This window comes from Phalacrocorax aristotelis, chromosome 5 (genome assembly GCF_949628215.1).
Source record: "Phalacrocorax aristotelis chromosome 5, bGulAri2.1, whole genome shotgun sequence".
Lineage (NCBI taxonomy): Eukaryota > Metazoa > Chordata > Aves > Suliformes > Phalacrocoracidae > Phalacrocorax > Phalacrocorax aristotelis.
Window position 1 is genome coordinate 70,857,067 of NC_134280.1, and position 27,499 is coordinate 70,884,565.

The 27,499-nt window shown below is 52.7% G+C and overlaps 2 protein-coding genes and 1 long non-coding RNA gene across 7 annotated transcripts; 1 reads left to right on the plus strand and 2 right to left on the minus strand.

Annotated features, from left to right (window-relative positions):
- Positions 1 to 54: 54 nt before the first annotated feature.
- Positions 55 to 17,273, minus strand: DNAJC17 (DnaJ heat shock protein family (Hsp40) member C17). Of its 5 annotated transcripts, XR_012660859.1 has the most exons (12): positions 17,098 to 17,271; positions 15,214 to 15,283; positions 13,967 to 14,025; positions 12,347 to 12,434; positions 11,877 to 11,959; positions 11,330 to 11,426; positions 9,651 to 9,700; positions 9,047 to 9,124; positions 8,278 to 8,358; positions 7,377 to 7,505; positions 4,052 to 4,124; positions 55 to 267 (listed from the first exon to the last, which is right to left on the minus strand). XR_012660859.1 is itself a non-coding variant. In XM_075095297.1 (11 exons), exons 1-11 carry the CDS (start codon positions 17,173 to 17,175, stop codon positions 145 to 147), a joined length of 936 nt encoding a protein of 311 aa, XP_074951398.1. In that variant the 5' UTR covers positions 17,176 to 17,270; the 3' UTR covers positions 55 to 144. The 5 variants fall into 5 exon arrangements, 3 of the variants coding, with proteins under 3 accessions (XP_074951398.1, XP_074951397.1, XP_074951399.1); XR_012660858.1 differs by lacking the exon at positions 12,347 to 12,434 and having other exon boundaries at positions 13,967 to 14,116; positions 17,098 to 17,273; XM_075095297.1 differs by lacking the exon at positions 4,052 to 4,124 and having other exon boundaries at positions 17,098 to 17,270.
- C5H15orf62 (chromosome 5 C15orf62 homolog) lies at positions 263 to 3,860 on the plus strand. The gene is made up of 2 exons (XM_075095299.1): positions 263 to 2,063; positions 2,480 to 3,860. Exon 2 carries the CDS (start codon positions 2,604 to 2,606, stop codon positions 3,135 to 3,137), a length of 534 nt encoding a protein of 177 aa, XP_074951400.1. The 5' UTR covers positions 263 to 2,063; positions 2,480 to 2,603; the 3' UTR covers positions 3,138 to 3,860.
- Positions 17,274 to 18,141: 868 nt separating the features above from the next.
- On the minus strand, positions 18,142 to 26,682 carry LOC142058130 (uncharacterized). Its single transcript, XR_012660860.1, has 3 exons — positions 26,351 to 26,682; positions 24,153 to 24,202; positions 18,142 to 23,096 (listed from the first exon to the last, which is right to left on the minus strand). It is a non-coding gene; the product is annotated as an uncharacterized LOC142058130 (long non-coding RNA).
- Between the last annotated feature and the right edge of the window lie 817 nt (positions 26,683 to 27,499).

Here is a 27,499-nt window from a genome sequence, read left to right on the forward strand (position 1 = left end):
CCATTCTGAAAAAGAATAAGGGCTGCAGTCACTGAGAGTTTGTATTCCTACACCAGTTTAAAAAAAAGGAGGTTTATTGACTTAATTTAAGAAACAGCTTTGGAAATGAAGAATGATGGGGTGGGGAGAATCCATACTCTCATGTTAGGTGTGAGACTCTTCCTCATCTTCCCGCTTGAGCTGTTCAATGAGCTGCTGCCTCTCTGCTGCTTGGCGCATCCGCATCATCACCAGGCTCTCGTAATCCCGCTCTGATACCGCTGACGCCTAGGAGCGGAAAACAAACACAGCCCGTCAGGGACAGGGTACACCCCAGCCCCCCTCCATAAACCACACTCACAAGACGCACGCCTGAGTCAGGAACGTGGCTCATAGCAGTGTGACCCCACAGAAAGCAGGTAAGGTGCAAAAGCTGCCTGCCCACAGAAAATAGCCTGCTTCCTAACAGCGTTACCGACGAGACAGAGCGGGCCAGACAGGGAGCCTCAATTACCCTCTTGCTGCTCATGCTGAGGCTGGATGGGGAAGCACGGCTCGCCTCGCTGCAGCTGGTTGATTTGGATGACAAGCTTGCTCTGCAAGTGCAACGCTGGTGCACAAAGTGCAGCGTGCACCTCAGCCGTTAGAAAGGCTAATGCCTTAAAAAATACCAAACCTTCCTGAGGCGTAGTCACGGAAGTGGCTGCAGAAAAAAAAACCCAGCAGGTACGTTCCCAAACCTGACACAAGACTGTTTCAGCTCTCAAAAGCTCTTGGAGCCTTTCTGCTGTGTGTGGTAGCAGCTGTCACGTCAGCTACACGGTGATTGCAGACTCTACCTAATAAATGTAGGCAGCAGATGACAGCTGCTACCGCAGAGCAAAGTGGTGGTTTTGGCACTCTGCTTTCAAAAAGCGTTTAACATTAGTAGGTGGCCTTACTATTTCGGATGTATTCGAAGCACTGCAGTGCTTGGAAACATCCATCTCATTTGCTTGACAGTTCAGGTAGAAATAAAAGCATTTTGACAGAAGGTGAATGGAAAAAAAAATCTCACATTCATTTTTCTAGGAACTAGATTTAGTGGTGATTTAAGGACATCTTAAATACAAAATAGAAGGGATGAAGAGGCAATAGGATAGCTAAATAAGATTCTGCATGAAAATGGGGCAAGTGCAAATTTGTTGTCATGTGCCGGCAGAGCGGCTCCTCCAGCTGCAGTGTCTAGCTGCGAGGCCAAAACAGAAGCCCACAATAGAGGATAAGCTTAGACTGGGAAGTGAAGGGACTATAACGCCATAAATGGTATCTGCATGAATGAAATAACCTTTCAGTACCGCGCAGCACAGGCTTTCACAGCGTCCGAGAAAGCACCAGACTGTATCAGCCTTCAGTGGCAGAACTAGGCTCCTTCAAAGTTCCTGTCCACAAACCACAGATACCTACTGTCATTTGCCTGGCTGAACGAACTAGCCTACATGAGACTCATGCAGATGAATCACCCGTACAAACCTGAATTACTACCTCACACTCTGGATTTAAATTTAAAACAGACAAGAGATTATTTCCGGCCTCATCTGGGAGCCCTGCTGATACACCAAGCCATCGGACGCGACAGAAGGGAGAGCACCAGGAGAAGCAGCAGTCTGATTCAAGATGGGCTGCAAGTCAACATGCACATTGACAGCGCTCAAGCAATCCGGGCGCCTCTAAGGGAGCTTGCTTTCTCCTCAGGCAGAGTGTGGGCCGATGCTTTGCCACTCTACACACCTACTTCCTGCAATCCTGGCAATTACCAATAGTGTAAAACCCAGTTTCTGACGTGGCTGACTCAGCAAGGGCTTGGCTCAAAACAAATACATACGCACAAGGAACTGCAGCCTGGGAAGCAGTGACAGGAGGCACATGAAGAGAAGGAGGCATTGTGGATTTTTAGCATTCCAGGTCCAACCTGGCTGAGTCGTCCCTGGACTTGCTTCTTCCACCCTCCCAGCATACCGGTGAATGTGGTGGTCACGGTTCTCCAAGTGCTTCAGCGGTTTCTCCTCTCCGCCTCCTGGACTCAGGTGCTGCTCCAACACAGCGTAAGTCTATTTTGCATTCAATTTTCCTAAGTTGTGTCTTTTACATCTGCGTTTTGTTGCTTTTTAAATTTCCGTTTGACTGTATTTCTTCGGTTTCCTTCAGTGTGACTGAGTCACCGTCTCCCTAACCACCCACTGAGATTTTTATACTGTGCCCTTCACCAGGAAGGTGCCTCGTTACCATGGCACCAAAGTGCCCTTCTGTTCTAGATGCTAGATTAAATCTGTTCTCATGGTGACTGTGTGCCGTTCCTATTCTTCATCAGCCTGTTTCTGCAGCACAGATTTAATAAGCTCAGACATCGCCATTCCTTCTCCACTGAAGGAGACTCCTTAATGTCTAAGACAGGCCAACACAGGGACGTAGTGTGAAGTTTGCATTTCCTGCAATACCAGCCTCTCTGTTTTCCTTCCAGCTACGGGAACAGGGAAGGAAGAGGTTGTTCCTGTTGTGTGGCTTGCTGCTGATCCTGCAACTTAAGTCCAACACCCAACCGTGAAGAGTCAGCAGTTCCTTCCTTCTCGTTGCCTTTCATCAGCATGGATACTTGGCGGAGAGGGTCCCTTAAGTCCACAACGTTCTTCAGACGGTTCTCCCTCAGGAGACACAAAAAGCTGGGCAACCAAGTCATCATCTTGAATCAGAACAGCCACACTCTGGACAGCGATGGACAGTGCCAGAAGAGGGAATGCTTGAGGGATCTGAAGGACAAGTCTGATTACCTGTCATGTCAGAGCGAGCAAAACCTAGCCAAGGCACAAGCACCTCCCAAGCCTCCCCGGCTGTACCTGGACAGTTCTAGCTGCCCTAACATCATTGATCACACAGATTCTCACTCTGACATCTCCTTTTCTGGTGCTACTCATCAATACCACAAAGCCACGCAAACTCAGTTCCACAAGGACCAGGCTACAGACTGCGGGACCTCAGAATTCCCAGGTCCCCAGAATGGCACCACTCTTTCTGACCTGCCTGATCCCTTCCTGTCCTTCAAAGTGGATTTGGGGCTATCACTTCTCGAGGATGTTCTGCAGACCCTCAGGAAACAGAATCCAAGAGATTACACCATCTGAAGGTATTTATCATTTAACATACCACATTTACTTACTGCTGCTGCCAGTTTCTCTAGTCCTAGCGGGATGAAGGTTACTGCAGCACTCCTGTTGTGCGTGGCCTGTTTTGTTGTTCTCGCCTTACCCACCACAGACTGTCCTTGTCCTTGCCAAGCAGTCCTTTGGAGCAGAGCTCACGGGCTCCGTGCTCAGATGAGAGCACTGTCTGCCGCAACCTCGTGGGCAAGTTTCCATTCTCCACGCTGGGGATTCCCCACTCTTGACTGAGCATCTCCTCCTCATGGAAGAATGGCATTGTTTGGCAAAAGACTTGTTATTTTGGGGATGTGGCTGTGACACTGCAGAACACGGACAGAAGGGGATATGACATACATCACTTGTGGATAAGCAGGCAGCTTGCTAGGAGGCAGTAGCATTGCATCTCAAAGCCATAGCTACGGCAAGGGTCAAGAGAGAGACACTGGTGTTTCTTCTCCCACCACGTTCAGATGCGAGAAATCAAAGCTGTTCCTCCTTTTTTTTCCTGTGGGTGTCTTTTCCCCTAACTCAAGTGCAGTTGGCACTCCCAGCCTGGAAACAGGTAAGCATCCATGTAGGCTCGTAATACAGCAACAGCAGTTTATTTGTCATACTAGCAGGAGAAGAAATGTCTCTAGATACTGCTACCTGAAGCATGCGCTGATATATCAGCTGTACAGATATGGAAGAATAAATGTATCTGTGACTGGAAGCGTCTTGTTGCCTCATTTCATTGGTAGCAAGCCAGCCAAAGCCCAGGCACCAAGAGCACAGGTCCTGTATCTGTAGTGACCCAGACCTATCCTCTCTGGCGCCGCAGGCTTTTATGAGGGTGGGGAAGCAGTGTGGCTCTGCTCTTCTGGGCCGGGAGAAGGCTAGAGCTATTGGTACTTTACCTTCCCCCGAGCAGAGGGCACACGGCTCAGGTCAAGACCCAGCGCTGAAGTGAACAGTTCTTCACCCTGTGAGCTGGACAGTGGGAAAAGCTGTGCCAGGCTGAGAACATTTTAGGCAGTATCAGGGCAAAGTATTAAAAGGACAATGCAGAAACTTACTGGGTCACCAATTCTTACCTTTTTCATAGTTGGATTAGATACTAGGGCTCTTTTTAAAAAATAGATAAAACCTCCACACACCCAGAAAACCATAAGCTTTGGAAACCGGCTACAGCAAAGTGCACGGAGACATTTCAGAGGAGGCACAGACGGCTCAACCTACTAGATTCACATCAGGCGGTAAAGTCAGATAATATAAAACAAGCTATGAAACCTCAAAGGAGCTTAGAAAAGATGCAAGAGTGCCAGAAGGCTTTTCTCAGCACTTTAATATGCCTGAATGAATGGCCCAAAATGAATGAGGAGCACTCCCAGGGAGATCCCACTACTAACGGTGCAAGGAAGACCTTCCCAGAGCAAGTGCTTCACGCTGTTGTAGTGGCAAGGTATGCCCTTCACAGCACTGTACAGCTGTTGTGTGCTTTGAACCATTCAGAGCTGCAGCAATCAGTCGTTGCTCTCAAATAGCCTAGAGTAACACTACCCAATCCACAGCTTTTGTAATTCAGGCGTTGCTCGCCTGTTGGGCTCCCGCAGCTCTCCAGGAACTGCTGCACAACATGCACCCGTTGCTGTAGAAGAAAACAAGTCAACCAAGACTGTGAAGGCAAAGTTATCTTGCAACTTACTGCCTCCTCACAGCACCACTTTTCAACTATCAGCCTTGCTTTCACCTGGGAACTGCTTCCAGCGTCCCCCGCTCTCGTTAGCGTGCGGCTCTCCTTTATGTGAAGGCTCTGGGGCACAGCTCCTGGCTGACTACCCCAGGCAGGGAGCAGGCACAGCTCTGAAGCGGACGAGTAGCGACTGCGTTGCCATGAGAACGCTGCAGGTCTTTGGCTGCTTTCTGAAGCAGAGCAGGGAAGGAGCTGCATTTGCACAGAGTGGGAGCAAACATGGGTGTGGATCCAGACTAAAATAGGAGCAACCCAGAGGGAGCAGCAAATAGGAAGCGAGGGCAGCTTAAGTCAGAATGAGGTCAGTGCAGCTTGAAAGCAAGAATGCGGACCCTGATGGCTGGGAAGCCAGACTGGGTATGAAAGGATAAGGCAGGGAGTAGGCTGAGGCAGTGGGAAAAGATATCTGAAAGGGCTCATTTTACATAGTCTAGCGTTGAAGAGCTGAGGACAAAGAATAAATCAACTGGAAGCAGTACAGCCAAGAGAAGCTATTACCACTTTACACATTTTGGAAGCATCCTAGTGGAAGCAGCAACAGGGTTTGGGGAGGGTCTGGAGCAGGAACTAGAAAAAGTGGGTACCAGAACAGCGTGCCAATCTTAGCTGGGACAGCAAGGCTGCAATGTAATCAAAGAAATTGCAGCTCCTTGCACATAAAAGCAGAAGGAAGGACAGACAAGCATCAGGAGTGCAATTCTTGGGAAAGGATGCAAGTGACTGGCCATAACTCCTCACTATTTTGAGAGCTAATATGGGACTGACGAGGCAGTGCTGGGCAGAAGTGAGTCACCACCTCCACACAGCACGAACACCATTTGCTGCTTTAGCCTGCTCTCCCTTGCTGCTCCACCAAGCTAATCCTTCACAGCAGGCAGACACTGCAGGTCCACACTAACAAGCTTTGGTCATGGAAACAAGCCAAGATAAACCCAGTCAAAAGCCAAGGCTTTTGAACCCATGGAGGCAAGAATCCACTACCAATTGCACCAGCAACGCTCTTGGGTATGAATGAGCTCTTCAGAGCCAGTTCTCATTCTCTACTAGTGAGAGATACTCAAATAAACTGGATTGGATTCTGCTTTTTTCCCCCCAGTTTGCATTTTAACACTCTGGCCACCTCTGTGAATCTGCTGCATCTGCAGGACTCTCACTGGTTCTACACTGTGCAGATCTGCCTGGCTCCTGGGCTACGATGCTACAACTGCCTTTGCCTGAGGTTTCTGGGAAGCCATGCTGCTCAGGCCAGGCTGCTCAGGCAAGAAACGCGCCTCCCAAGCGCAAACATACAGCCCTAAACAAAGCTAGGATAACAACATGGCATTCTGATGTATAAATGCACCCACTGTAACATACTTAAAAAGTCAGGAGAAGGAATGTACTGAGCAATCTCAAGCTGCTAAAATATTTAGGTAGAGAACACACATAAGGCTGATTGAGACACAGACTAAGGGCACCTGTAGAGCAGGAGGCAGGAATCCTCTCAGCAACTAGACCTTTTTGATCTTTATACCACAGGGAAGGAGGAGCAGGGAATAAGTGTCACAGGAAGTTTGAACTGGAACTCAGATAACCAGCAAAGGATCTCGGGTCCCTTCACAGCCAAGGAATTACTAACTAGCTCAGAAGACATGCAGAGCACAAGGTAAATCCTGTGCTGTAGAGCTAAGTGTAATGTAACATGCTTCATAAGAAGGGGACACAGCTCCCACTCCAGAGGGCCAACAGAAGCAAGGGGTAATGGAGAGCCAGGAATGTACTGCAACATGTCCTCAGATTGGTTTCTACGTTTTAGCCACCAGATGTTATTTCCTCGCACGTGTTGTGTGATTGGAATACATTTGCTATTCAAGAGCAACAGCTTCAGAGGGATTATCTGGTGAAATAAACCGGAAGCAGCTGAGAGTAACAAACATCTCACACCCAAAGTAACCACACGGGTAAAGAGGACCCAAACCAGACAATAAGGTCTCTACAAAGGTATTTAATTTGATACTGCTTTCTCTTCCCTCCTGCAGACCCTAAGAATATAGGTTTCCTTTCAGCAGTGAAATTTCACCCTCTTGTGAATGCAGTGAGTAACCAAGCCTCTCTAAAAAAAGCCTTCTAGGAGACCCATTTTCAACCAGCTATCAGCCAGAGGATTCCCACAAAGTATATTAGAAAAAAATCCAGAAGAATGGCACTAGAGGCTTTGGGCTGAGCAAGGAACATCCTTGTTTTTCAGTTGGAAGACAGAGTGAGATTGTACAAAAATCCAGTCATCCAAATAGCTTGTGCTCTCACTGTGCTGCTACTGAGCCAAAAGGTCCTTTAGAAAAGCCACTGCTTCAGCACAAAGAGGCTCACCAGAAAGGCAGGCCTTTCATTAAGAGCTTCTGTTCAGCTCTTCTGGGAATCAGCATATCTTACCATAAATGCAAAGCACACTGTTAAATTTAGGTTGCTATAGAAACAGATTTAAATAACAGCAGCCTATGTCTCCTTACCTGTGAAGTCCTGGGCTGACTAGTGCTATCAGAAAGGACAGTGCTCGGATTGTTCCGGGGCTGGCCCTCCAGCCAGGTAATCTTTAGAGGATTATTTATCAGGCCAACTTCATTCTTCACAGCCATCTCCTACCAATGAAAATATTATTTCGTCACTGTCTGAATTTCAGACCCCACTCCCTCACAGGTCACTAAAAATCATGAGAGTTTTTCCACCTCAGCCTGGCATCTAGGGTACAAACAACAAAGATTTCACAGCTGCCCTACATGAGAAGCACCCTTTAAGGTCCATATCGGCACCAAGCATAGATAGAACACATCACTGCCAGTACTCTTGCTAAACAGGTCACAGACAATTCAGGGTATTTTTAATATTTATGTATATGAGTGAAAGAACAGGCGATAAGGAATAGACACTCTTGTACAGTGTAAGATTAAGTTGATGGAACTACTAAAATTAAGGGCAACTGATGATTTCTGTTTCACAGCCACATGAATTATTATAACTCATAGTGAGTCAAGACATTTTGATTTCTTCTAAACTGCAAATGCCTGATATAACCTCTAAAACTCGTTAAGCCCATCTCCACAATGGGTAGTTCACCTTCAGTGAGAGCTGATTAAATGGCTCAGCGTCTGCTTTATAAAGCAGTGTCTCTGCTCAGCCTTTTACATGCACAGCCTGCTTGTTCATGTGCATGGTCTGCTTCGGGTTTATGCCTCCAGCTTTACCACTCCCTTCATGCATCTGTACCTTTAGACTCTCATTACCCTTCTCCACTGCCTTAATGACATTAATGACAAGGCAGCGTCTCTAGGCCATCAGCCTGCTAACCCTCCCCTTCTGCAACACTCTTGCCCACTCTCCACGACACACATCTGGGGGCTCCGCCAGACTTACAGCAGCCTTAACTGTAGCAAATTCCACGACTGCACTCCCAGTCTTCCTACTTGAGATCAACAAATTGAGCACATCACCATACTGTTAAAACAAAGGAAGAAAGAAGAGTTAATTACAGACCCAGATGTCAAATTCATCTGTGGAATGAAGGCAGCAAACCCATGTGTTTTCAGAGACATGAGGCTTGAGCCATCACCCTTTCTGCCTTGCATGATGCTTCCAGTGATCCCAACCTGTCATGATTTCTGTCCCCCCAGGAAATAGTTCTGGGGAGACATGGAACTAGAACCTTTGCTTCCAGCAAGCCCTAGTGCAAGAGGGCTGCTCAGCTCAGTCAGAGCTACAGGAGAGACTTGCACAAAGGGAAAATAAAGACCACATGCTGGGAGTAATCAGATCACAGGCTTGTCTATTCCTGTCTCTGAACTTCCCACAGCAGCTAATGCATAGTGCTTGGAGGGAAGGCAAAAGTGCACCACAACCACACAGCCAGTCTAACTTTTATACAGGCCACGAACCACTCAGTGGGAAGAGTCTGCAGTTGCTCTGTTCCAGCCAGAGTCCCTGCTGGGAACAAGACAGAGGTGCTAGCTGAGGAACAGTTCACAGCGACTGGATCTCTCAGAATAGCATGAGTGAGAAAGCTGGACAACAGAGGGGAAAAAAATGAGCCACTCCGGTTTACATGTAGCTTCCCAGAATTTACTATCCTTTCTTATACCAGTGAGAACAGGGGAAGATCAAGTAGTAGGAAAGAGTCAGACAGGACCTTTTGTAGGATCTGCAACAGAACATCTTCCGAGTATCCCCCTCTTGTCTCATCATCTTTACTGCATTTCCATTTAAGCTGGGGAATAAACATGACAAGTTAACCTTGTCCATTTGAAAATGTTGCCCCATTCCATGCAGCTCCTGCCACCTGCACATTAACTACATTTGCTATTTACAGCTACGATCCAGAATTGCTGAGACAGTGATTTCAACATCGGAATGTGCAAAGGGAACGAATTATTTGGGGAACAGGGACAAACAATGCTTACTGAAATAAAAAAAGACAACACTTCAAAAGCAAACTAGTGGCTGTATCAGGGTAATAAGCAGATGTTTCCCCATGCCTAAATGCAGAGAAAACTCAATTTCAGGCTCAAAAATCTGGAACGGGCAGTAGGGAAAAGGGTGAGGTAGGAAGGGTATTTGAAAGGCAGTGACAGGAGTTGTTCACACGCATGATACACATTAGATAGAGGAGCTTCACCTCCACGGTACCACGGGACATGCCGCTTCAGCAGAGCTGAAGTCTCCCTTCTGTTTCCCAGAGCTGCATAGCGTTCTGCCAGTTTTCACCAAACCCCAGCTTTATAAGGACGTCTTACCTTGAGCTTGGGAGTTATTCTGCCTTCTGCTCCATTTCCTTCTTGCTTGCCTAAAGAGGGGAAAGGAAAAAAAGATTGAAAGGCCATGAGTGAAAACCCCTTGGCTAAAGAGCATTTAGCACAAAATTCACCCTGAGAACGTACAGATGGCAACAGCAAACACTTCTGGATTTCCACTAGGCCGGTTCAGACCCAAAAGGCTTGTGCAACACTACCATCAGGAACTGTAGCACAGACCGAATATTGGATGTCAGCATTTTTCCCTTCTACGATGCCCAGACTTGACACAATCAAGGCTAGAAACAGCTCAGTAAAAACACAAGCAGGAGACCTGTTAGATTCTGCAACATTTTTCCCTGCAAGAGGGTCCTGTCGGTGGGAACAAGTGTGGAAGAATTAAGGGCAGGCAAAAAATTAGGATAGCATAGCCTAAGAATCTAATCTGGCCTTGCAACTAAGTACTTTCTAGTGATGTGCTCTTGCTGCAAGGATCTCAGCGTGTTTTATGCTACGCAAATGCTCAGCCTCCTTCCCAATTCCGACAGGTGAAATTACGTTAGGAAAGGCTAGGGTGAGCTGACTGACTTACAGTCATACAGGAAAACCCTGGTGGCCCCAAAAAGAGTTTCTGCATCTGGATCCCTGGTGGGTTTTTTTAAACTCTTCCATCAGTGTTTTTGCTGTGGGAAAGCGACAGATGCTACACTATAGCCTCTGCCAGAACGAAAGGGGTAGGAAGCAAGAGGAACTAAATCCTGCCGTTGAACTGACCGCCTCAACAGCACTCTAATTAGTTCGCAAAAGAACAGACCTTTCTGAAACATAAAACTGTATTTTAAGCCCACACAGACAGAGAATATGAAGCAAGGCAATTCATTACAGAAACGTGTGGATGGGAGCGAGGTTCAGGAATACCAAAGGATGAGGTTCTGCGACCTCTGAGACTCTGGAAAAGTTTCACCCCCCCCTGCACGAAGGAGACTAACTACAGCTACTGAACAGCCCGTGAGAATTAGAGGGGGGCAACTTCAGGCATGATAACTCCCTATTGTTGTACGGCAGCACAGAGTACTGATGTTCTCCAGTTCAGTGCGGTGCTCGTCTCCCGACAGATTTGTTGCTGGTCTTTGTACCAACCTGGGATGAAGCCTGGGTACGCCCAAGGAACATGAGAAATCCAGTTCCAGGAAGGAAAGCCTCAGCAATCATAGACTATACAAAACTCTATTCTCCACGCCAAGTCTCTTTTGGGCGATAGGTACTCAGACCTTTCAGAGGGACACAGACGTAGTTTTTTGGTTTTTTTTTCTTTTTTTCCAAACTTGAACCACTCCCTACTTTGCACCTGCAACACTGACGGCTTTCACTGACGGATGAGCAAGACTTCAGGCTCCCTCCAGCACAACTGTGGGGCTCCACATCAGGCGACCTAGATTCAGTGCTTTACAATACTTATTGAAAAGGAGCGGCAATGTGCACAAGAGCAGCACGATGCCACGTAGAAGAAAGCAACCCCACAGAAGTACTACTCTTGACTGATCCCCGCACAAGTAGGATCCTGTCTACGGCACCGTGCCCCAGTCAGAAGGCTGCACCTGTGCGTGAGCTCTGTCTGCAGAAGAGTTGGAGTCCCGCGTGCATGTAGTTTGGCCGAGGGCTCCAGTCCCATCTGCTCTCACCTTGGACATGCTGCTCTCTTTCAAGCCGGATCTGTTCTTGAACGAGCCTCTGCTGCTCCTGAAGCTGACGGGAGCCTTCTTCACGCAGGCGTATTATCTACGGCAGAGGTAAGACAGCACAGGTATCTCAGGGCACAGTTCCACAGCTGGTCCACGCCACCTAAAGACCACCAAGGAGAGCTTTTGCCTTATGCCCATCTCCTGGGGCAACCTCCTGCCACTTCCCCTGTGACGGCTCCAGCGCTCGTAAAATTGGAGCCCTCGCGTTCCTAGTGACACAGGCCCCGTCAGCCAGCGTAAAACCAATGAGCTGTTGATACCGCCTGCTACGCAAAAGGGCAAGGGCAGGCAAAACATAAACCCCGAGACTGACACATTTGCCAGACTGGATCCCTTCTACAGGCCACTCTTTCACAGACCCCGTTAATCCAAAAGGACTGCTATACGTCCATTTACTGCCTCGCATCACATGGTTTTCGTAACGACTGTAACGACTTTCAGCAATTCTTCTCAAAAGAAGCAGAGAAATCTACGGATTTATCATTACTTCTTGTTCTAATGTTCTCGTTATCCTGATCTCCTCCTCTTCACTCTCGCGGGCCTGGGCTTCTCGTTCTCTGGCTTCAAGGTCTGCAGAAATAAAATGAAAACAATCCAATGAGAATTTTCACTGCTGACCAGAGGCGGATGGAAAGATCACAAACTTGGCTGCACCCACACCAGTTTCAAAGTGAAGTCCTGATACCTCTGCCGCCTCTCCTCTGCCCAGGCACATCAAAGTATCAGCTGTCTTAATAGTCAAATCTCCTAATTCCTTCCCAGGGCAGAACCATCCCCAGCTATGACTCTGGCAAGAGATTTCAGATGGCTGCTATACTGTACTGGGCATAAAGAAACCACAGCCATCCCAAATGCACAACAGATTAATCAGCGGTGAATTCCTGCGGTAGGAGAAATGCAAACTCCCAGCTAACGACCACTTCAAGCCAAGAGACAATGAAGTTTTGACTTTATTACCAAGCTTCACTTTCTTTCGCTTCTCATCAAGTTTTTCTGTCCTTTCCGCAGCTTTCTTCTTAGCCTTTCTCACTTTGTCATACGCCGCCTGTCAAAGGACCAACACAATAGTGTGAAGCTATACAAAGAAGAGATAAAACGGAAAGCAGTGAATAAAGGCGAGATCAGATATTGAAACACTACGCAGAGGTGAAGCATTTCCTGCTTCTCACTTGCATTCCTCCTAGAAGTGTTGGAAGTTAACACAAATACCCTGAAAACATGAGAAGGGGCCCAAGGATCTCCAGATGGGGCCCAAAAGGGTGAGGAAGTGCAGCAGTAACTTCAAAGTGCATTGGAGAGAAAGTCTGACCCCTCTTCAGAGGTGGGAAGAATATTTTGGTTTCCTGAACATGCCAAAAGTAGCTTTAGAAGCTTAGAGCTAAGTTTTACATTAAAAAGGTCTATTTTATACGAAAGACTTGTTCACAAGACAGATATTTGACTCACATGAAGGTATTAGGTCAAAGGGCATCAGAACTCATCAGCAGCAATAACACATCAGTATTAATTTTGCACTAGAGACTTAAGAACTGGGGTACACTGGCAATTTCACTGCCACCTGTTTCAACAGTTGATAATCTGTTCATCAACCCACACAGAACCCTTCTATAGTAGGTAAAACATAACCCGGCACAAATTCTCAAATATTCCTTTTAGAATAGTTGTTAAGGAAAGCACTGCTCTTGTTTAATAAACTAGAAAAGTTGATCTTTTTCCTTCCTGCACAGGAAGGGTTTGCTAAACACTTTTTTCCCTTTAAAATGTAGAAGCCCAAAAGTGCTTGAATGCCAAAAGCTTAATCGCCCCTTGGAGGGGAGGTTACAAGCTTTGCCAGTGTTTGAAAAGAGGAGAGTTATTTCATGGTTTTAAACCCTATCCTCTAAAATTTTAAAACGCCTTCTCTCCTGAGCTTTTCTGGATAGAGTTACTTGCTCATTTTTATTTTGTTTTTACGCCTTCCCTTCTTCCCTTCACACGCCTAGATTACTTTCAGGCCTTGAGCAGCAGGCACTCAACCACTTCCTCACAGCAAGAGGAGAGTCCAAGCTAGACCTGGCAGCCTGCAAAGCTTGTGCAGCAAAAGGGCAGAGATCACGACTATGATTCAGCTTTTCAGTTTACAAGTCTCTTGTGCCCCATGGAAAGAAAGGCTCTGAGCCTTTGCAATCACATCTAGGTATTATTTGTCAGAACTTGGCTTCAAGGCAACTGCAAATGCACCGTTGCCACGGGAATTTAACGCCTCCCTGAATCAATGCTGCTTTTCGCCTGTTTTTTGACACGGGGTAGGCCCCGGTCTGACGCATCATTAAAGACACTCTCTCACCCGTGCAGCAAATGGCCAGAGCTACTCCCAGCACATCGAATCAGAAAAAGAACGTTTGCCCAAGTTCTTAGCTGGCACCTACTATTTCATGTCACGGACAACTACAGGGAACCACAGACGAGACCGGCGTTCCTGAACTCCCAACCAGAGCAGAGAGCAGGACAGACAGGAAGAGTTTCCAGCACTTCTCCAGCACGCTTGCAGAGAGTACCACCGCGCAAGCCCAGCATCACCAAGGGACGCATCCTTACCCTTGCTGTTGCATCTGTTAGCACGGCTAAGGCCTGAGACAGCCGGTGGAAGACTTCCGCTGGGAATTAGAAGAAAAGAGGGTGAGATGCACAACACCGTGCTACTGGCCTGCAGGTGAACCAGAAAAGACAACCCCCTGCGGAAGAGACCTGCAGAACACCAGAAAGAAGAATCATCTTTCCAAAGCATTTGTAAGCCAGCCTGTAGCCAGGATCGCCTCAACTCAAAGGACAACTTTTGTCACATAAACTTCAGTGCCAACTAAGAAACAAAAGCTGGGGCCGTTTCGTTTTAACAGAAATCTTGAAAACGTGACTTCTACAGAACCTGTCTACAGAAGCGTGCTCCTCAACCTGCAGACAGCCTGAAATACAGCTACAAACAAGTCCTCCCTTCCACATCAACAGCTTTTCAGCCCGAGGCTCAAACTTTGCGTTTGACATTTTTGCATGCTGACCCTCTTCCTGGAAGGTTACACATAGGAGCAGGAGGCCTCCCCACACGCTTCAAACCGCTTTCTCAAGCTTCTGCAGATAAAGCCCCCTGCTCTCCCCTCACTCCTGCTCAAATCTACTTCTTGCTCCTGGTGGAAAAGTTCTCTGTGCCACAGGTACAAATCTGCAATCTGTGTAGCCCATCAAACTGGGAAACGCAAGACACAGAACAATGCTTATTTGGAGGTGTCCCGATGAACAGCGTCCTCCTGGTTGCCGCTGCTCTTCACTGCCACCCTGTAGCTACAAAACTTCAAGACAGAAGCTGCGGAAGCCAGACCTTGCTAACAATTTAGGCACGCTCGGTTCCAGAGAACCAGGGCCTCAGGCAAAAAACAGGCATTGCCCATAGGTAATATCATTTCTGAGACTGCTGTTGAAGTTTCGACTGCGAGGGGTAGGAATTAAAGTAACGACCAGCCAGTAAACACTGGGTCAGCACGGCCAAAGGTCTGGGATTCAGGTACCGCGTGGGAAGATCCTGACAGGTGCAAATGTAATTCCAGCACTGACTTAACTTAGCTCATGTTTCTAACCCCAACGTGTATGCATTCAACCCTAAAAAGCAGAGCTCTAATAGTGAGGAAAATAACTCTTAGTCCTGCGTACATATACTTCACATAACATATACCCAGGCGTTCCCTTAATTACGGACAAAGCCAGACCCGCAGTTCAGCAGAGCCTCTTCCAGGAGCCTGCACGTGTGAAAACAAACATGAGGAGTTGTTTGTGTCTGCACAGCCCCAACTTACCCGCTCTGGGATCGTCCGGGTTCTTATCTGGGTGACAAGTCAGGGCCTTCTGCCGGTACGCTTTCTTAACCTGAAAGAGCCAGAACTGAGATTTACTGGTTGGTGCTCTTCAGCCTGTGTCGAGAAAAGCAATTTGGAAAAAAAACCCCAACCAAAACACTGCACAAACAAAAAATTACTATTCAGAGGGTTTCTTTGGGTGTTGCTTTTGCTTAACTTAAACACCCCTCTCTGTCAGAAGCAGAAGGCTGTGGTCGAACCAGCATTCATTTGCACGATTAGATGCCCCCCGAGGCCTGACAGAAAATAAAGACCATTTTTGAAGTGCTAATTACCATTACCAGCTCCATTACCACCCCCACCCCACCCCGAAAGGTAACCAAGCCTGTCCCAATAGCAAGAGGCCTCCAAGAAAGCTCAGTTTTCAACCTAAATGCAGCAACCTCTCCTCTTCAGTCAGCGTACTGCAGGGACGGGCATTTGAACCCAGGACACTCAGTGGGCAGGCAGCCATATTTTGAATGAGCCTGAGCTTTTCAAAGCCAGAAGTTTTACTTCCAGGTGCCTTGTACCACAGCAGTCAAACCTCACCATCGCCAAAGCCAAGTCTGGTTCCCCGAGGCAGTTTTCTAGCCAGAGGGGCACGGCGCTCTTTGCGGCTCTAGCTCTGGGACGGAGAAAGTCCCATTTACCGTGCAACAGCTCAGCTTGGCAAGGTGAAGGACTGTTTAGTGTCTTTTACGCTTCAAAGAAAGACGGACAGCTTTCTGAGCTAAGTCACTTGCAACAGCCAGAGCTCCCTCTGTCAGGGACACGGCTGCATGCAAGAAAGGAAAGGAAGAAAAGCTGCTCTGTTCCACTGCCAAGCCGTCCTCGGCTAAAACGAGGGGAACAAGCGCTGGCCCGGCACCCCCGGGTGGACCAAGCTCCCGGAAGGGAAATGGGCAGCTACAGCCTCACAGGCCTAACCCCACCTCCGGCCCAAGCAAGACTCCCCTTGAGAAGGCTAACTCTCCTCCCCAGGCAGCGGTCACAACTAGCACAGGAACCATTCCACCTGGCAAGTTCAGAGACGGCTTCTCTAAACGGGGAGGTCAAATTGCTTTCACAGCCTTGGTCCCACTCGTTCACCTCCTCCGGCCACGCTGCTCTGCATACAAAGGCCCTTTGGGTTGCTTCAGGTCTTCCACATCAAGGACTGCCACGCTAAGGGACACCTGTCCCGTTTTGGGTTGCTCCGTAACATCCAGTTTGTACCTTTCTCATCCTTCTCCCCCAGCGAGCAGCCCAGCAGCGAAGCTGAGGTCACCTGAAGTCTTTCATCTCAGTCCTGTGCACTACCTTTGGCCTGTCCCCCGTCCTGTGCTCCGTACGCGCAGGATTGCCAGGCAGCCTCAGACAATTGCTGGTTATGCCCAGACTGTAGCTTGCAAGCGTTACCCTGCTGCGCTGCCGCCGATCTTTACTGATACAGACAAAAAAAGAGGGGAAACCCTAAGGAGGAAAAGAAAAGTTTTCCTTTCAAGTTTAACTTTGCTCCCTTACCGGCAGCTTTCCTCAGAGCCTTACTTCCCTTGCAGGGTCGCTTTCCCAGCTCAGGCGCTCAAATTACCTTTAGCCGTGACTTACCGATTACACGACAGGAAAAAAACGGAAACGCCTAACTCCAGCGCCACGGAACCAGCAAGATGGCTTATGGGGACCTACCGTACCCAGACCAACCGCTAACAACTGGATTTTTGGGAAACACAGGAGGAGCTTTCCTTCCCCAGGCACATAAGCAAACGAAGCTCAGCTCAGCGACCGGAGAGCAGCAACCGCCGCCCAGGCCCAGGCCCGAGCCTCCCCGCCGCCCCGTGAGCGCCCCCGGCCCGCGGCCCTCACCTCCTTCTCCGACGCCTTCTCGCCGACCCCCAACAGCCCGTACAAGTCCAGCTGCAGCGGGGCCTCCCCGCCCGCCATCTCGGCGCCGCCGCGCCCGCGCCGCCCGCCGGGAAATGGAGTCTCCCCGCGCCGCCGCGCCCCCTCCCGCCCCGGCGGCTCGACGACATCTCCCAGGATGCACCGCGCTCCCCGCCGCCGCGGCCGCTCCCGGCGGGCACAGCGCAGCGCGCGCGGCGCTGGCGCTCGGCTTTTCTGGCGGCCGCTGGAGGCGGGGCGGGGCGGGGCGGGGCGGGGCCACAACTCCCGTCGGGCCTTGCGCCGCGGCGGCCGGGGCGCGGGGCGCCGGCTTTACCTCAGGGCGGGAGCGGCGGGCGCTTCTGAGGTTTGGGTCGGCGTTCGAAGGGAAAAAGCTCCAGAGCAAACCGTAACGACGCAGCGGCCTCGAGGCAGTGTCCCTCAGGCAGCCCTTTCCCGAGGGGGCCGCTCCCTACGGCCGCGCTATGGGGTGCTGTGAGCCCCACTGCAGACCCTCCCCCAAAACACCCCCAACGTGGGCCTGCTCAGCCCAAGGCACAGCTCCTGGGGAAACCCCTCCCATCCGTCCTATTTGGCGGTCTCTTCAAGACACCTCCATTGTCTCCACAGCTTCGAATAAAGTAGGGGACACGCTAGAAAAAGCCCCATCCGTTTAATCCAATACGCAGGGGAAGGAGCTCTCCCCAAACTTTATTCGGATCCCCCAGCAGGAGTTGCGTGCTGGGGACTGAAGGCTAAGCGCCTTCCTACCGCTGACCTCGATCAGCAGCAACAAATAACTGCTGGGGGAGACGGGCAAGAAAACTGAGTCCACATGAATCCAGCAAGGTGGATATCTGAGAGAGGCCTTCTGACCCGGCAGCGTCACACAACCAAAGAAGCCGTGCTCTGCTACCGGGCAGAGGCTTGGCAATGCTCTCAGCCAGCGCAGGCTAAAGTCTAGGCAGCAAGTGAGTGCCTGCGTTCTCTTAGAAGACCACCGAGGTAATCAGAAATGAGATTATTCACTCAAAATGGATTCCAGTTTATTGTGGGAACGTTTACACCTTCTCTACTGCATACTGACTTAAATGGACCTGCGATAGACAGGCAGCAGGCTTTCACCCAGTGCAAAAAATACGTAATTGGAAATTGCATTCGAGACAGCCACCTTGTACGTATGCCCCTTGCCTTCTGGCGCCACTGATGGGAATGCGAGCGCTACCTTAAAAGCCTGAGCCGCGGGGCTGGGGGGGACAGCGGGGCGCCCAGGGACTCTCCTGTGCTGGGGCCAGGCCGCTCCAAGGGGCCCAGCCCTGCCCTGGGGATGCACCCAGGCACCCCGGCTGGGGGCGAGCAGGACGGCCCCAGCAGCCGGGCCCAGGACGACGAGGCCCAGGAGGCGGCTGCTGTCGCTCACGGCCAGAATCCGTTACAGACACACTCGGTCTTGCAGGGTGGTGGCCTGTGCATTACAGGGACGCTGGAATGAGATCACAGCCCTGGGGGTGGGGACACCTCTGCGAAGACGCGGCCCCGCATCACACCAGGACACTGCTCGCCCCCAACGCGGGCACCAGCTCCGTACCGCAGCCGCCCAGGGCAGGGGCCCACGGCTTCGCGCACGCTGCTGCGCACCGGATGGGGCTCCACTGCGGAGAGGCCACGAACCGCTGGCCTGCCTCCCCGATTCCTGCCTGCACGTCTCCAAGAGGTCAGCCACTGTCCTGCCCGAAGAAGGGCAGAGGTTGCACCATAACTTTAAGAAACAAGAAAAAACAAGGAGCTTTTGGAACAACGTAATTTCCTTTAACTTTTGGTCGCCCTGAAGTGGTCAGGTAGCTGGACCGGATGATCCCTGTAGGTCCCTGCCAACCGCTCTCTTCTCTTCTCTTCTCTTCCATTCCCTTCTCTACTAGATCAGCCTCGTGAATAAGAGCATAGAGGAAAACTATGCGAGGTTCAGAGCCTGTGTGCCACCGAGGCGTGTAAGCTCCATCGAGCACCAGGTCTCCGTGCCTTTCCTCATAGGAGAGGCGCTCCCGTCCCTTCACCATGCTTGGGGCCCTCGTTGGACTCTCTCCGGTATGTCCACATCCCCCCTGCACTGGGGAGCCCAGCGATGGACACAGTACGCTTACCAAAGGGGGCTTTTTGTCCCCCCAACACCGGGCTTCTGCCCTCTCGCCGTGGTTCCCAAAAGCTCTGTGATGTCACCAGAGAGTCACCTTGACTCCCGCGACATCGCTCACTTTAAGGCGTGGGGCAGCCCTGAAGGGGCCACAGTGCTGTTCTCGAGCCTTGGGGACAGACGTCTGCAGGTGGAGGGACAAAGGACCCCCATCCCGCGAGTTCCCTGCCCAGGGCGCAGACAGGATCTGCTGGACGGGGACGACAGCAGGACCCGGGGCGCTGATCCCGACCTGCCGCACCCCCACCCTTCTCCTGCCCTTGCGGAGAGGCCACGAACCGCCGGCCTGCCTTCCCAGTTCCTGCCTGCACGTTTCCGAGAGGTCAGTCACCGCCCTGCCCGAAGAAGGGCAGAGATTTGACCACAAGTTAGAGAAACAAGAAAAAGCAGAGAAGCCTTTGGTGCAACGTAATTTACTTTAAATTTTGGTCGCCCTGAAGCGGTCAGGCAGCTGGACCGGATGATCCTTGTAGCTCTCTGCCAACTGCACTTATCGTACCTACCCCTTCGCCTTCTCTTTTCCCTTCCCCTACCCTTTTGCTTTCCCTTTCCCCTTCCCCTACCCTTTCCCCCTCCCCTTCCCCTTTCCCTTCTTTTCTGAATCACTCACGTAAATAACAGCATAGGGGAAAAACTATAGGAAGGTCAGAGCCTGTGTGCCACCAAGGCGTGTAAGCTCCATCGAGCACCAGGTCTCCGTGCCTTTCCTCATAGGAGAGGCGCTCCCGTCCCTTCACCATGCTTGGGGCCCTCATTGGACTCTCTCCGGTATGTCCACATCCCCCCTGCACTGGGGAGCCCAGCGATGGACACAGTACGCTTACCAAAGGGGGCTTTTTGTCCCCCCAACACCGGGCTTCTGCCCTCTCGCCGTGGTTCCCAAAAGCTCTGTGATGTCACCAGAGAGTCACCTTGACTCCCGCGACATCGCTCACTTTAAGGCGTGGGGCAGCCCTGAAGGGGCCACAGTGCTGTTCTCGAGCCTTGGGGACAGACGTCTGCAGGTGGGGGGACAAAGGACCCCCATCCCGCGAGTTCCCTGCCCAGGGCGCAGACAGGATCTGCTGGACAGGGACGACAGCAGGACCCGGGGCGCTGATCCCGACCTGCCGCACCCCCACCCTTCTCCTGCCCTTGCGGAGAGGCCACGAACCGCTGGCCTGCCTTCCCAGTTCCTGCCTGCACGTCTCCGAGAGGTCAGTCACCACCCTGCCCGGAGAGCAGGAGCACACTGAGATGCCCCTGGTGTCACTCATCTGCTCCGGGACGGTCCCTGCCGCTTGTGGCACCACAAGCACAGCCCCGAGGCAGAGCAGGCAGGCACCTCTTCAGCGCTCGTCTTCATCAGCTTTGCTGCTTCCAGGGCAGGTCGTGAGCTTTCTCTCTCTGTCGTTTGCAGCACGAGATGGCATCGGAGGAGGAGAACTTGGCAGAGCAGGGCACCTCTTCCCCTGCTCCCAGCACCAGCCAGGTGCCCCAGGCCGCGCCGCTGGGTGCCTCTGAGGAGCCATTCTGCACTATCTGCCAGGACACCATCACCAATGAAGCCTCCGTGAGCTGGTGCGGGCACCAATTCTGTTTTCCCTGCATTTGGGAGTGGACCCGCAGACAAGCCGTGTGCCCAAACTGCCGGCAGCCTGTTCACCACATCTTCCACAAGTTGGGAGCCAACAACCACGAGGTGCACATCATCGCACCCGACAACAGACGAAGGCAAGGCCGCCGCTCTGCAGAAAGCGGGCGGCAGCGTTCCTCAGGCCGCCAGCATGGCAGCTCTGCCAGAAGGGAGCACGGCGGTGGCCACGCCAGGGCCCCAGAGAGGAGCCGAGGCAGGTCCCCGAGGCGGCACCACCGTGACCACCGACGGCACCAGCGCGACTCCTCAGGAAGCAGGAGGCGGTGGCAGAGCAGGGCTTCGGACGCTGCTCACGACTAGGGCTGAGCTCCAAGGCCCAAGCGGAACGTCCCGGCCTCCTCGTCAGGAGCGAGCACCGCCAGCAGGCACGCAGGCATTCCTCCAGGGACCGGCACGCAACCGGAGCTGATCCTGCTGCAGGTCCCGCAGCGCCAGGGCACAACCTCAGCAATCACCGGCCCACCGCAGCAGGCAGCCGTGGCCCAGCAGGGACAGGGAGCGTCCCCGGCCCTGGGAGAGGCAACGGAGCAGGTCCCCCAGGCGAGGCCAGGAGGCCCACAGGAGGCACCCGGGCCCCACACACGACTCCTCTGCATGGCGGAGGCAGTGGAAAAGCAGGGATCCTGACGACGGCCGAGCTTCAAAGGCCTCAATGGCGGGACGTCCCAGCCTCTGCAGGGAGGACCCGATCCCCGCACAGGTCCCGCAGCACTGGGGGCTGACCCCACTGGGAGCGGGAAAGGAGGAAGGATTGAGAAGAGGGTTCAGGTCTAATGCCCTGAACAGGAGTCCCAGCCTATGCCAGGAGAAGAGAGTGCAGCCAGCGCAGAGGCCAGGACTCCCCCGGAGAAGGGCGTGCAGCACGGGGCCGAGGCGGGCGGAAGCCCCGCAGCCCTGCCGGCGCAGAGCTGCTGGCACACCCGACCAACAAGGGAAACGCAACACTCGCCCTCTGACCATCGCCTGCCGAGGCAGCGCAGCCCTCCCGGGGACACGCAAGGCCCTCGAGCGGTGCCTGTGGTGCTGCCGAGGGGCACCTGGACGGACGGTGGCGGTGGGTCAGTTGCCACCTGGGTTGGCTCTGACTCGGGCAGCGGCACCCAGCAGGATGGAGCCAGCCCCGCTGCTCCTGCTGAGGAACCAAATCCACGCAGAAAGTTCTCCTGGCGTCTCCTCTTGTGGCAAATCAGAGACTGGAAAGGGACCTCCGGAGACCATCTCGTCCCAGCCGCTGCTCGAGCAGGGGCAGCCAGAGCAGGCTGCCCAGAGCTGCACCCGGTCAGGCTTTGACAATCTCGAGGGATGGAGCCTGCAGAACCCTGCTGGGCAACCTGTTCCAGGGCTTGCCCTCCCTCCAAATAAACACGTTCTCTACCACAGCTAGCGAGAGCTTCCTTTGTTTCACCCTGTGCCCATTGTGTCCGGTCCCGTCACTGGGTACCGCTGAGAAGGGACTGGAGTCCCCACGAGCCTGGGCTGAGCGCAGGAGCAGAGGGACCCGTGCCAGGGAGTGCAGGGTGCAACGGCAGCAGATGGGGAAGGCTGAGCAGACGAGCTGAGGTTCTCTGTCGGTTCTCTTCATGCTTGGGGCCTTGAGGCCTCCTGGCTTTGTGTCTGCCGAGGGGAGCAGCGCAAGGGAAACTCCTCCACAAAGCCCTTCCTCCCCAGAGCCCCGCATGGCACACAGCCCTTAACGGAACTGCAGCACCAGTGCCTTCTTCAAGCCAGGAAAGGAGAGGAGAGGAAGGGAAGACACGCTTCTGGGGAAAGTCCGAAGCATAAAAATGAAAATGACCCGGTGTTTGAGGATCACGAAAAAGAAAAGGAGCCTTGGGTGTACCGTGCCGAGAGTAACCAGTATTTCCAAGTGGCAGGGGAAAGCGCTCCAGTGTTCGCCGTAGCCCTGCTGGTTAGGGCCAAAGGTGTGGTGTTTTGTGGGAAACCCAAGACACAGGCACCGACCTTCAGGTAGTTTCTCCTCAAGTCCCTTATTCGCCAGGCCGATCCTGGCCTTGGACTCTGCACAGTCTCGTTCACTGGACCCACGTGGGCCGCCTGCCCTGAGACAAGATTGTTGTGCCATTTCTACCAAGGGCCAGTTTCTCTGCAGGGATTCTGGACGAAGCCTTTGGAGACGGGTCTCTTGGGCGCTCGTCCCTGCAGAGACATACGTTTGGTGACTGTGCTGCTTTTGCCTGGGATACTTTTCTTTATTACAGCTATCCGGGGCTGTGTTTTGGACTTGTGCAGAAAGCAGGGTTGATAACCCAGGGACGGTTTCCTTCCTGCTGAGCAGGGCTTACACTGAGTCAAGGCCTTTTCTGCTTCTCACCCCACCCCACCAGCGGGTGGGGCTGTGGGCGCACAAGCAGCTGGGCCGGCACGCGGCCGGGACAGTGACCCCAGCTGAACCGAGGCACGTCCCACACCACATGGCGTCATGCTCAGCATATAGAGCTGGGGGAACAAGAAGGAAGGGGGGAACGTTCAGAGCGATGGCACTGTCATCCCAAGTGACCAGGCCTTTCCCGGCCACGGGCACCTTCAGGGCTGAACAGGCGCCGCTGCCACGCCTGAGCCTGAGGGAGCAGGCGGGCCCCGGCTCTGCGGGGGCTCCTCCATCTGGGGTCAGGTCAATGTTGTTCAGGCTCTCGGGGGGGCTGAGGCTCTCAGAGGAACCAGAGAAGCCGCAGCTGCGGCAGGGCCGGCAGCCCCTCTCCCCCAGCTCCTGCCACGCGGCCTGACAGCTGCCAGGGTCCTGTGCGGCCGGGGAGCCCACCCCCCCAGTGAGACCCTGGGCCTGTCCCGCGCCGACAGCACCAGTCCCTGCAGCTCCTGGGCACCCTCGCTGCAGTGGGTGCAGCTGGGGCCTGCCCCCTGCTCGCCACCTAAAACAGGGAGTGGTGCCTGAGCCGCGGGGCAAACTAGTGGCTGTATCAGGTGAATAAGCAGATGTTTCCCCATGCCTAATGCAGAGAAAACTCAATTTCAGGCTCAAAAATCTGGACCGGGCAGTAGGGAAAAGGGTGAGGTAGGAAGGGTATTTGAAAGGCAGTGACAGGAGTTGTTCACACGCATGATACACATTAGATAGAGGAGCTTCACCTCCACGGTACCACGGGACATGCCGCTTCAGCAGAGCTGAAGTCTCCCTTCTGTTTCCCAGAGCTGCATAGTGTTCCATCAAACCCCGGCTTTATAAGGACGTCTTACCTTGAGCTTGGGAGTTATTCTGCCTTCTGCTCCATTTCCTTCTTGCTTGCCTAAAGAGGGGAAAGGAAAAAAAGATTGAAAGGCCATGAGTGAAAACCCCTTGGCTAAAGAGCATTTAGCACAAAATTCACCCTGAGAACGTACAGATGGCAACAGCAAACACTTCTGGATTTCCACTAGGCCGGTTCAGACCCAAAAGGCTTGTGCAACACTACCATCAGGAACTGTAGCACAGACTGAATATTGGATGTCAGCATTTTTCCCTTCTACGATGCCCAGACTTGACACAATCAAGGCTAGAAACAGCTCAGTAAAAACACAAGCAGGAGACCTGTTAGATTCTGCAACATTTTTCCCTGCAAGAGGTCGTGTCGGTGGGAACAAGCGTGGAAAAATTAAGGGCAGGCAAAAAATTAGGATAGCATAGCCTAAGAATCTAATCTGGCCTTGCAACTAAGTACTTTCTAGTGATGTGCTCTTGCTGCAAGGATCTCAGCGTGTTTTATGCTACGCAAATGCTCAGCCTCCTTCCCAATTCCGATAGGTGAAATTACGTTAGGAAAGGCTAGGGTGAGCTGACTGACTTACAGTCATACAGGAAAACCCTGGTGGCCCCAAAAAGAGTTTCTGCATCTGGATCCCTGGTGGGTTTTTTTAAACTCTTCCATCAGTGTTTTTGCTGTGGGAAAGCGACAGATGCTACACTATAGCCTCTGCCAGAACGAAAGGGGTAGGAAGCAAGAGGAACTAAATCCTGCTGTTGAACTGACCGCCTCAACAGCACTCTAATTAGTTCGCAAAAGAACAGACCTTTCTGAAACATAAAACTGTATTTTAAGCCCACACAGACAGAGAATATGAAACAAGGCAATTCATTATAGAAACGTGTGGATGGGAGCGAGGTTCAGGAATACCAAAGGATGAGGTTCTGCGACCTCTGAGACTCTGGAAAAGTTTCACCCCCCCCTGCACGAAGGAGACTAACTACAGCTACTGAACAGCCCGTGAGAATTAGAGGGGGGCAACTTCAGGCATGATAACTCCCTATTGTTGTACGGCAGCACAGAGTACTGATCTTCTCCAGTTCAGTGGGGAACTCTCCACTTCAGTCAGCGTACTGCAGGGACGGGCATTTGAACCCAGGACACTCAGTGGGCAGGCAGCCATATTTTGAATGAGCCTGAGCTTTTCAAAGCCAGAAGTTTTACTTCCAGGTGCCTTGTACCACAGCAGTCAAACCTCACCATCGCCAAAGCCAAGTCTGGTTCCCCGAGGCAGTTTTCTAGCCAGAGGGGCACGGCGCTCTTTGCGGCTCTAGCTCTGGGACGGAGAAAGTCCCATTTACCGTGCAACAGCTCAGCTTGGCAAGGTGAAGGACTGTTTAGTGTCTTTTACGCTTCAAAGAAAGACGGACAGCTTTCTGAGCTAAGTCACTTGCAACAGCCAGAGCTCCCTCTGTCAGGGACACGGCTGCATGCAAGAAAGGAAAGGAAGAAAAGCTGCTCTGTTCCACTGCCAAGCCGTCCTCGGCTAAAACGAGGGGAACAAGCGCTGGCCCGGCACCCCCGGGTGGACCAAGCTCCCGGAAGGGAAATGGGCAGCTACAGCCTCACAGGCCTAACCCCACCTCCGGCCCAAGCAAGACTCCCCTTGAGAAGGCTAACTCTCCTCCCCAGGCAGCGGTCACAACTAGCACAGGAACCATTCCACCTGGCAAGTTCAGAGACGGCTTCTCTAAACGGGGAGGTCAAATTGCTTTCACAGCCTTGGTCCCACTCGTTCACCTCCTCCGGCCACGCTGCTCTGCATACAAAGGCCCTTTGGGTTGCTTCAGGTCTTCCACATCAAGGACTGCCACGCTAAGGGACACCTGTCCCGTTTTGGGTTGCTCCGTAACATCCAGTTTGTACCTTTCTCATCCTTCTCCCCCAGCGAGCAGCCCAGCAGCGAAGCTGAGGTCACCTGAAGTCTTTCATCTCAGTCCTGTGCACTACCTTTGGCCTGTCCCCCGTCCTGTGCTCCGTACGCGCAGGATTGCCAGGCAGCCTCAGACAATTGCTGGTTATGCCCAGACTGTAGCTTGCAAGCGTTACCCTGCTGCGCTGCCGCCGATCTTTACTGATACAGACAAAAAAAGAGGGGAAACCCTAAGGAGGAAAAGAAAAGTTTTCCTTTCAAGTTTAACTTTGCTCCCTTACCGGCAGCTTTCCTCAGAGCCTTACTTCCCTTGCAGGGTCGCTTTCCCAGCTCAGGCGCTCAAATTACCTTTAGCCGTGACTTACCGATTACACGACAGGAAAAAAACGGAAACGCCTAACTCCAGCGCCACGGAACCAGCAAGATGGCTTATGGGGACCTACCGTACCCAGACCAACCGCTAACAACTGGATTTTTGGGAAACACAGGAGGAGCTTTCCTTCCCCAGGCACATAAGCAAACGAAGCTCAGCTCAGCGACCGGAGAGCAGCAACCGCCGCCCAGGCCCAGGCCCGAGCCTCCCCGCCGCCCCGTGAGCGCCCCCGGCCCGCGGCCCTCACCTCCTTCTCCGACGCCTTCTCGCCGACCCCCAACAGCCCGTACAAGTCCAGCTGCAGCGGGGCCTCCCCGCCCGCCGCCTCCGCGCCCGCGCCGCCCGCCGGGAAATGGAGTCTCCCCGCGCCGCCGCGCCCCCTCCCGCCCCGGCGGCTCGACGACATCTCCCAGGATGCACCGCGCTCCCCGCCGCCGCGGCCGCTCCCGGCGGGCACAGCGCAGCGCGCGCGGCGCTGGCGCTCGGCTTTTCTGGCGGCCGCTGGAGGCGGGGCGGGGCGGGGCGGGGCCACAACTCCCGTCGGGCCTTGCGCCGCGGCGGCCGGGGCGCGGGGCGCCGGCTTTACCTCAGGGCGGGAGCGGCGGGCGCTTCTGAGGTTTGGGTCGGCGTTCGAAGGGAAAAAGCTCCAGAGCAAACCGTAACGACGCAGCGGCCTCGAGGCAGTGTCCCTCAGGCAGCCCTTTCCCGAGGGGGCCGCTCCCTACGGCCGCGCTATGGGGTGCTGTGAGCCCCACTGCAGACCCTCCCCCAAAACACCCCCAACGTGGGCCTGCTCAGCCCAAGGCACAGCTCCTGGGGAAACCCCTCCCATCCGTCCTATTTGGCGGTCTCTTCAAGACACCTCCATTGTCTCCACAGCTTCGAATAAAGTAGGGGACACGCTAGAAAAAGCCCCATCCGTTTAATCCAATACGCAGGGGAAGGAGCTCTCCCCAAACTTTATTCGGATCCCCCAGCAGGAGTTGCGTGCTGGGGACTGAAGGCTAAGCGCCTTCCTACCGCTGACCTCGATCAGCAGCAACAAATAACTGCTGGG

Coding starts and splice junctions, on each gene's coding strand:
- C5H15orf62 (XM_075095299.1), top strand. CDS start 2,604: ATGGATACTTGGCGGAGAGGGTCCCTTAAGTCCACAACGTTCTTCAGA.
- DNAJC17 (XM_075095296.1), bottom strand. CDS start 17,175: ATGGCGGGCGGGGAGGCCCCGCTGCAGCTGGACTTGTACGGGCTGTTG. Junction 11,427..11,876: donor CGAGAACATTAGAACAAGAA/GTAATGATAAAT, acceptor CCTCTGCCGTAG/ATAATACGCCTGCGTGAAGA. Junction 8,359..9,046: donor TGTTGCAGATCCTACAAAAG/GTCCTGTCTGAC, acceptor TTGTTTTAACAG/TATGGTGATGTGCTCAATTT.